Below are 10000 nucleotides of genomic sequence, written 5' to 3' on the forward strand. Positions count from 1 at the left end.
CCTCCTCCTCCTCCTCCATCTTTTGTTTCCTCTTCGTCTTCTTCCCTCGTTCTATTATAATATTCTCCTCCTCCTCCTTGCTCCTCCTGCTCCTCCTCCTCCTCCTTGCTTTTCCTCCTTACTCCTCCTCCTCCTCCTCCTTCTCCTCCTCCTCTTTCTTCACATTTTCTTTCTCCTTTTACTGTTTCCTTCTCATTTTCTTTCCACATTCTCCTTCTTCTCGTCTTTCTCCTCTTCTCCTTTCACTTCCTTCTTCTTCTTTTTCTTCTCTTCCTCTTGTTTCCTTCTCCTCTTCCTTCCTTTTATTCACTTTCTTTTACAAAATTCTCTTGTTTCATTCCTTTCCTCCTCCTTTTCTTCTTCTTCTTCTTCTTCTTCTTCTTCTTCTTCTTCTTCTTCTTCTTCTTCTTCTTCCTCCTCCTCCTCCTCCTCCTTCTTCTTCATCTTCTTGTTCTTGTTCTTCTTCTTCCTCCTCCTCTTCCTCCTCCTCCTCTTCCTTTTCGAGTACTCCAGTTACCTTCACCTCCTGTCACCCTCCTTCACTTTTCTCCTCTTCCTTCTGATTTTTATTAATTCTTCCCTCTATCCCCTATTCACCATTACGAGAGAGAGAGAGAGAGAGAGAGAGAGAGAGAGAGAGAGAGAGAGAGAGAGAGAGAGAGAGAGAGAGAGGAATATAATAATAGTTTTCTCTCTACAGCTGATTGGATAGTACAGGAGGAGGAGGTGGAGGAGGAGGAGGAGGAGGAGGGGGAATACAAAGGAATACAAAGGAAAGACCAAGCAACAACAGACCCTGGGGTCCTTACTAGGCTGCTTGGTTAACTATTCTATACTAACTACACAGTGTGAGAGACAGGACAGCAAAGCAGAAGGCTCCTCCCCACCCACCCATCCTACCAGCCGAAGCCGGCCGGAAAAGGAAAGGCACCATGTGGTATTGAAAAACCAAATGGAATTTTAGAGGATAGAGAAAGAAGTTGTAATCTACGTCTACTCTTGTTTGTGGGGACTATGTAGGTGCTTGACGGTTATGTAGTGTGGTGAATGTGCGTGTGGGTGGAGTCACAGTGTGGATGTCGGAGGGTGGTGCGGCAGCCTTGCCTGGCGCTTTCAAGGAAGGCAGCAGTCAATCAGGCCCCAGCTCCGTTCACTCCACTGAGTAAGCGTACTTTCCCTTGAGGGACGCCGTACACTGATTTCCCCTGCAACATTGATCCCTGGTTGTCCCGATGGTGATAAAAAATTAACAGGGCCCTAGACAAACACAACCCGTCACAGGTCGAAAGTGGGAGTAGTGACCGTTAACTCAGGGTTATCTGTGAGTGTAAGTATAGAATAGTGTAATGTAAATGTGGACACAGTGTAGAGGTCAAGAGGTGGTGCGGCAGCCTTGCCTGGCCCCAGCTCCGTTCAGTCCACTGTAAAAGTGTACTTCCCACTAAGGGGCGCCGCACACTACATGGTTATCCCCTGCAGCAGTGACCCTGGTACTTTAATTCCCGATGATGATCACTACTGTCAGGGCTCCTGACTTTCCACAGCCCGTCACAGGTCGAGAGTAGTAGTAGTGACCGTTAACTCGGGGTTGTCTGTGTCGTGTAAGGAGGGTAAGTGTATTCGCGAAACACCCCGCAATTCACGATCTGAGGCATATTTCTTTATGGACGGCGCAAATTACTCGGAGATAAACAGTGACAACCGGGGATTAGTTTCGAAATATTTGTCAAGACGAATTTTGAATGTCTCAATAGTACCTGAATCAACTACGTTCGATGGCAAACCGTTCCAAATATTGATAATGCGATTAAAGAAAAAAAATTTTTGGCTTCGTTTGTTTTAAATCGCTTTCCTATTACCTTGAAACCGTTGTTTCTGGTGAAATTTGACCGGTCAAGCGTTAGGAAGTTATCAGGATTCATATTCGTAAATCCTTAAAAATTTTGAAGAGTGTGATAAGGTCCCCTCGTAATCGACGTTTGGAAAGAGTAAATAAATTTAGTTCTTTAAGTCGTTCCTCGTATGGTTTATTACGTAATCTTGGAACCATTTTAGTTAATCGACGCTGTATTCTTTCTAATTTTTCAATGTCTTTCTTATAATAGGGTGACCAAAATTGTACGTTATATTCAAGGTGCGGGCGTATACACGAGCGAATTATATAAAGTTAATATTCTCTTCCGTTTTGAATGTGAACGATCTTCCGATAAAGCCGACTAATTTATTTGCGATTTTCACAACTTCGGTGCATTGTGGAGGAGGAGGAGGAGGAGGAGGAGGAGGAGGAGGAGGAGGAGGAGGAGGAGGAGGAAGGAAATATTGTTTACCCTGGTCAAGTATGTTGCCTTGGGAAAACAAACTGAGAAATATTGCCTCTCTCTCTCTCTCTCTCTCTCTCTCTCTCTCTCTCTCTCTCTCTCTCTCTCTCTCTCTCTCTCTCTCTCTCCTCTTTGAAGTCACTGTTTGCTTCATTTTCTTTTGTGATTTTGAGTAGTTTGCTCTCTCTCTCTCTCTCTCTCTCTGGTAATCTATTTTTTGCTTGTTTTTAATTATTTGGTCTTCTATTGCGATATTAAGTCTTTCCTGCTTCTGCTGCTGCTGCTGCTGCTGCTCTCTCTCTCTCTCTCTCTCTCTCTCTCTCTCTCTCTCTAAGTCATCTCATATTTTTCCTTTGGTCTCCTAATAAGAACTTTTCTCTTTTGTGTTCATCTCTCTCTCTCTCTCTCTCTCTCTCTCTCTCTCTCTCTCTCTCTCTCTCACACACAACACAATATTTAATAGCCGCCAGCCACACACACACACACACACACACACACACACACACACACACACACACACACACACACACACAGGTGAGCATCTACTCACCTGTCCGGCCACTCCTCCCTCACCACCTTAAAAAAACCTGATCTCTCCTCCTCCTCCTCCTCCTCCTCCTCCTTCTACCCCATCGCCCTCCTCCTCGTTCTCCACTACCACCTAATATTATCTCTCTCTCTCTCTCTCTCTCTCTCTCTCTCTCTCTCTCTCTCTCTCTCTCTCTCTCTCTCTCTCTCTCTCTCTAATACAAAGCTTAATATATTGATTAACTTTCTTTCTTATTCTTCTTTAGTTATTTCTTTCATTCTTTCTTACGAGTGTCTTATCTTCAATGTTTAGTTTTTGTTTTCTTTTTTGCTTTATCTTCTTTGTGTTCTTGGCTTCTTCTTCTTAGCCAGCAAAGAAGTTAGGTCAATTAGATTACTGTTACTGTATGCGAGGAGTAAGGTAAGGTTATGTAATGTAAGATCCTATAAGGCAAAGTGTTGGATCAGTTAGGTAAAGCATCTAAGCTTGGTGTGGTGGTGTGCAGTGAAGCAGGACGCAGAGCAGTACCCGGTGTGGTGCGATGCTTACCTGCGAGGAGAGCTTGGTCATATCCACAGGTTTGATCTTTTTGAGAGCAGAGAGCCGCTCGAGGCGCTCCCTGGCCTGCTGCTCCACCGCGATGACGAAGGCATCTTGCACGTTGGAGCTCGCCGCTAAGTCCACGGCTGCGAAGAGAAAGAGAGGCACGGATCAGCAGCGGCGTTGGCCGGGAGGGAGGGAGGGAATACATGGCGAGGAACAGAAAGGGAAGAGAGGTTGGGAAAGGGTTTGTATGGGAGCTAAAAGGAGACACAAAGCAAGAAGGTATGTGAGATGAGATAGAAACACGCAAGAAAAGAAGGATTTGTAAAGGAAAGCACAAAACAAGGAGGCATAGACGACGAAATAAAGAGAAAATATATAAGAAAGGCAGTGTTTGTATGAAAGCTATAGATATACAAAACAAGGAAGTATAGAGGGAGAAATAGAGATAAATACGTAAAAGGAAGGTTTGTATATGAAAACTAGAGGAAAAGAGAGAGAGAGAGAGAGAGAGAGAGATACAAAACAAGGAGATATAGAGGGAAAGGTAAAGAGAAATACGTAAGGAAAGGGAGTGTTTGTATAAAAGCTACTGGGAGAGTTACAAAACAAGGATGTATTGAAGGAAAGACGGAAAAATAGGAAAAGAGAGAGTCTGAATGAGAGCTAGAGAAAAAAAGCAAGACAAGGAGAGAGAGAGAGACAGTTTGTACATGAGATAATAGACAATGAAGTATAGAGAAAAAGATGAAGAGAAATAGGAAGACAAAGTTTGTATGAAAGCAATAGAAAGATAGAAAGCCAAAAAAAAAAAAAAAAATGTACAGGGAGACAGACACAAACCTAGCAACATAAAGAGAGATACTTTCCTTGAGAGATAGAGATAGAAAGCAAGCAGAGAGATAGAAAACAAGGAAGAGTGAGACTATTTGTTTAGTTAAAGAGACAAAAGAGAGAGAGAGAGAGAGAGAGAGAGAGAGAGAGAGAGTGAGACAGGAAGAAGAGAAATAAGAAAGAGAGAGAGAGAGAGAGAGAGAGAGAGAGAGAGAGAGAGAGAGAGAGAGAGAGAGAGAGAGAGAGAGAGAGAGAGGGGTGGGGTTGAAGTTAAAAGTGTGAGAGCGGAGAGCAAATTACACATTCCAGTGATGCAAAACTCTCTCTCTCTCTCTCTCTCTCTCTCTCTCTCTCTCTCTCTCTCTCTCTTAATGTATAACTGATTGCCTTTCATTTAATCACACACACACACACACACACACACACACACACACACACACACACACACACACACACACACACACACACACACACACACACACAACTCATTACTTCCCTGAATATCAATCACTAATTAACTCAAAGATCAATTTAATAACAAGGGCCTCACAATAAATAGGTCACATATTGAACCCCAATAATATACTAAACTGGGTCACGCTCTCTCTCTCTCTCTCTCTCTCTCTCTCTCTCTTAGGAGGTGATTTATTAAAGACACGTTGATAATAACAACAACAACAACAACAATAATAATAATAATAATAATAATAATAATAATAATAATAATAGTGAATGTAATGTTGATTAATCTTTACCTATTTATTCATTTTTTATCTTTTATCATCTCTGTTGTAATTTTTGTCTTGTTCTTACTTTCTTTCTTTCTTTCTTTTTTTCTTTCTTTCTTGCTCTCTTTCTTCTTTTTCTTCTTCTTCTCTTCCTCCAATTCATTCTTTCAGCATTAATATTTCCTCTTTTTTTTCTCTCTCGATTTTATCATTTACTCTTCATCATCATCATCATCATCATCATCACCATCATCATCACCATCATCTTCTTCTCCTTCTCCTTCTCCTCCTCTTCAGCAATCACATATCATGACAACAATTAATCTCTCTCTCTCTCTCTCTCTCTCTCTCTCTCTCTCTCTCTCTCTCTCCTAGAATCGGACGGGAAGAAGAGTAGTGACCTTGGAGAGAGAGAGAGAGAGAGAGAGAGAGAGAGAGAGAGAGAGAGAGAGAGAGAGAGAGAGAGAGAGAGAGAGAGAGTGAGTTTCAGCATTAGCCATGACATTTTACGAACAATTAACACAACAAATCGCTTCTCGTCACAACATATTCCTTTAAACTTCCTCACCTGAACTTAATGAACACACGTGACTCAGGTAAGGGTGTGGGGAACCTAATTAAACACGTGCTATTCTTTAATTTCACGATATCTTCCTTCCTCAGGTAAGCTTCACATGTTAAGTCTTTCAGTTACTGGGACGCGTTTTTATTATGAGTTTGGGTGTAATTTGACGATCTTATTTACATTAGGAAGGGTCTATGGAGGTCAGAAGATTAATGGCCAGTCTTCACTACTTTAATCCCCCACATAAGTTTCTGAAGCTGTATAAACACACGTAAGAGAGAAAGCTTGTCTGTATATTGTTACTCCCTTCAGTACTGGGACGATTTCTTGATTAGACGATTTTATTTACAGCATGGTCTATGGATGTCAGATTAATAGCCAGAGTCTTCACTATTTCAATCCTCACATAAGTTTCTGAAGCTGTATAAAATCATTGAATAGTAAGCAGAATGAATGTGAAAACGTGCCTTGAAGAGGTTAATGGGTAGAGTCTTCACCATTTCAATCACCACACAAGTTTCTGAAGCTGTATAAGGTCACCAAATAGTAAGCAGAATGAATATGAAAACGCGTCATGGTACTGAAGAGGTGAAGGTGAAGTACTTTTTTGTTAGTTTCAGGTGAGTATTGTGAGAATGTGAGTTTGTTATAGTGTTTCCTTTGTTCCTGTGTTCACTTAGTTATAAATCACGATAAAATAATAGAAATCAAGGGGAAATAAGTAAGTTTATAAAAGAATAGTTGAATTCACCTTTAAATTCAAGATCACGTGAAAATCATTGAATTTCACTGATGTACATGAATTCACCCGTGAAAACATGTTATTTCACATAAAAACAAGGAAATTCACGTGAAATGACTTGAATCAGTGAAAATGTGGCTTAACCTCCATGAAAAGAACCATCAAACTATCAAAATCATGTGGAAAAGTTGACATTCACCTGAAAATATTTGACATCTCGAGGAAGAAGCAGAGTTGAAGTGAAAAATACGTGTAATAATGGAAGTGTATAGAATTCTGGTGGCCTCTTATAGCTTCCCTCTTTTCTTATCTTCTTATTTTCTTGACTCACTTAAAAAACACGTGACAACTGTTAATATTCACGTGAAAATACATAAATACTCGAAGAAAAATAGAAATACAAACAATACGAAAAAATAAAGAAAAAAAAATGAGAAAATAGTCAAAACTTACGTAAATATACAAAAGACTAAATGAATAAAGTAAATCAACTTTAAGAAAAACGTGAAAACTGTTAAAACTCAAGAAAAAAATAAGAAAACAAGCTAAAAAATACAGCAAAAAGACTTAGAAACAAACAGAAACACTTAAAAATACGTCAAACTCATGAAAACACTAAAAAAATGAAAAAAAAAAGCTGGTGAATTTAACGCCACAAAAACACGGTTAGAATAACGAAACAGTGCTGCCAATCACGTGCAAACACCTCCACCACGTGCACATCGTTGCCAGTCACGTTGTGGTAATAGAATGCAGGTGTGAATCGCGTCTTGGTTGAGAAGTGAAGTGCAGTCGATACCGTTCTAACCACCACCACCACCACCACCACCACCACCACCACTACCATCACTAGACGTACTCTCTGTTACACTTCTTCCTCCTCCTCTTCTTCTTCTTCTTCTTCTTCCTCTTTCTCTTCTTCTTTCCCCTATTCCTCCTTCTTTTCCTCTTTTGTCTTTCATTTCTATTTCTTGTTTTTCCTCTTGTTCTTGTTCTTCTCTTCCTCTTCCTCTTCCACCTGGTCCTTCTCTCGCCTTTTTCTTTCTCCTTCTCCTCTTCTTCCTTTTTTTCTCATCACCTTCCTTTTCCTTCTTCTCTCTCTCTCTCTCTCTCGCTTTCCTACTCCTCTTTTTTCCATCTCTATTTTCCTCTTTCCCTTGCTGCGTTATTCTATACTTCGTGTGTGAATCATCGACACACACACACACACACACACACACACACACACACACACACACACACACACACAAGGCCACCCAAAAATGTAGATTAATTCCATAAGTTTTCCAAGGCATTTTGGAGTAAAAGATACAAATTTTAATTAACAAGAGGGCAAAAAGAAAAATATGAGAAAAAATGGTGATAACGCAGAGAGAGAGAGAGAGAGAGAGAGAGAGAGAGAGAGAGAGAGAGAGAGAGAGAGAGAGAGAGAGAGAGAGAGAGAGAGAGAGAGATATCAGTAACAATCAACGAAATAAAAAAAACCTCTAATCTCCTTTCAATGACGGAAAATCAACAAAAATAAACGAAAATAAGAAAAATCATAAGGAAAGATTAAATATAAGTGGAACAGTAATTAGTTATTGGCGCGTGACACCTGAGAGAACGGAAAGGTGAGAAAAAGGTGACGATTGTAGGAAAAGATTAAGTCCTTGGTATTATTTGTAGTAGTAAAAGTAGTAGTAGTAGTAGTAGTAGTAGTAGTAGTAGTAGTAGTAGTAGTTTTTCTTTTGTTGTTGTTAATGTTGTTGTAATAGTAGTGATAGTAGTAGTAGTAGTAGTAGTAGTAGTAGTAGTAGTAGTAGTAGCTGTATTAGTTGTAGTAGTAGTAAGAGAAAGAAAATAAAGAAAAAGAAAACGAAGAAGACGAAAACGAATAAGAAGAACGAGAAAAAGAAGAAGAAGAAGAAGAACAACAACAACAACAACAACAACAACAACAACAACAACAACGAAAAAAAAAACAATGACAACGACGAAAACCATATAAGAGAGAGAGAGAGAGAGAGAGAGAGAGAGAGAGAGAGAGAGAGAGAGAGAGAGAAATCGTACCCAAGAAGAGATAAAATAAAGATAAAACCAAATAGACGATAAATAACAAACGAAGGAGACTCGAAGGATGAAAATAAAGAAAGAAAGAAAAAGGAGGAATAGGAGAAGGAAAAAAAGAAAAAGGGAAGAAGGAGAGGTCAGGGAAGGTGAGGAACATTGACATAACGGAGGAGGAGGAGGAGGAGGAGGAGGAGGAGGAGGAGGAGGAGGAGGAGGAGGAGGAGGAGGAGGAGGAGGAGGAGCTAAAATACATGCCAAGGAAAAATACATGCCAGAGAGAGAGAGAGAGAGAGAGAGAGAGAGAGAGAGAGAGAGAGAGAGAGAGAGAGAGAGAGGGCGTGTTGTTTGACCACTATTATCTGTTGACCTTTCATTGCCACGTCCTCCTCCTCCTCCTCCTCCTCCTCCTCCTCTTCTTCTTCCTCCTCCTCCTCATTGCTAGTCACGCCCGGATATAGAGGCACTGAACTAGGCAAAGACACGCTTCCTCCTCCTCCTCCTCCCCTCCTCCTCCTCCTCCTTTTAAAACCCTTCATCATCATCATCATCATCGTCATCATCTTGTTCTTGTTCTTCTTATTGTTGTTATCATCCTCCTCCTCCTCCTCCTCCTCCTCCTCCTCCTCCTTCTCCTCCTCTTCTCACGACACATAAATAACACACAAAAAACAAACAAATGTAAAATCATGGAAAAAAAAAGAAAAAAAGCAGCAAAATTTACACCCATTGACTAAAGAAGGAGGAGGAGGAGGAGGAGGAGGAGGAGGAGGAGGAGGAGGAGGAGGAGGAGGAGGAGGAAGAAGAAGAAGAGGAGGAAGAGGAGGAGGTGACTTAGCGTGGTGTAAGTCATAGTGTGAGTCATACTGGAATGATAGGAGAGAAAAGTTCATAGGGTGAGTGAGTGAGTGAGTGAGTGAGTGAGAGTGAGTGAGCGAGTGAGTGAGTGCGCTATTTTTGTCATTTAGGGGCATTTTTCTCACTTTCTCATGTTATACTGAGAGAGAGAGAGAGAGAGAGAGAGAGAGAGAGAGAGAGAGAGAGTGAGAGTGAGTGAGAGGGCGGCCTTGTGTGTGTCAACTTTTTTCTTGTCTCTTTATTTTCTAACGTTGTGTGTGTGAGAGAGAGAGAGAGAGAGAGAGAGAGAGAGAGAGAGAGAGTTTGCAATGACACTCGTAGCTATAAAACTCAAATATTTCAAGCGAGAACAAAATGAAAAACAAAACAAAACTAATATTACGAGCGTTATTACACACATACAGAGAGAGAGAGAGAGAGAGAGAGAGAGAGAGAGAGAGAGAGAGAGAGAGAGAGAGAGAGAGAGAGCGATGGAGTGTGGGATGTGTGTGTAACGTGGCGGACACACACACACACACACACACACACACACACACACACACACACACACACACACACACAGACACAGACTGACTTGCCCTTCCTTGGCCACGAGTCACTTTCACCTGAGGATTAAGGAGGAGGAGGAGGAGGAGGAGGAGGAGGAGGAGGAGGAGGAGGAGGAGGAGGAGGAGGAGGAGGAAGAGGTACGAAAAATGAGGAAGAGTAAACCAAGAAAGAAGTGAAGGAAGGAGATGAGAGAAAATAAAGTAGAGAAGTGAAGAAAGGAAGGAAAAGAGGAGTGGATAAAGGAAATGAAAAGAAAACAGGAAGAAAGTAAGAAAGACAAAAAGA

General features: G+C 41.1%; 1 protein-coding gene across 1 annotated transcript in view; it reads right to left on the reverse strand.

The window, feature by feature from the left end:
- Positions 1-10000, reverse strand: part of LOC123507581 (membrane-associated guanylate kinase, WW and PDZ domain-containing protein 3-like) — a 119120-nt gene that overhangs the window by 13482 nt on the left and 95638 nt on the right. The window contains exon 6 of the mRNA XM_045260558.1: positions 3397-3533. Within this exon, the coding sequence (XP_045116493.1) occupies positions 3397-3533 (137 nt within the window). The remainder of the gene's footprint in view (positions 1-3396; positions 3534-10000) is intronic.

Source organism: Portunus trituberculatus, chromosome 22, assembly GCF_017591435.1.
Source record: "Portunus trituberculatus isolate SZX2019 chromosome 22, ASM1759143v1, whole genome shotgun sequence".
NCBI classification, from domain to species: domain Eukaryota; kingdom Metazoa; phylum Arthropoda; class Malacostraca; order Decapoda; family Portunidae; genus Portunus; species Portunus trituberculatus.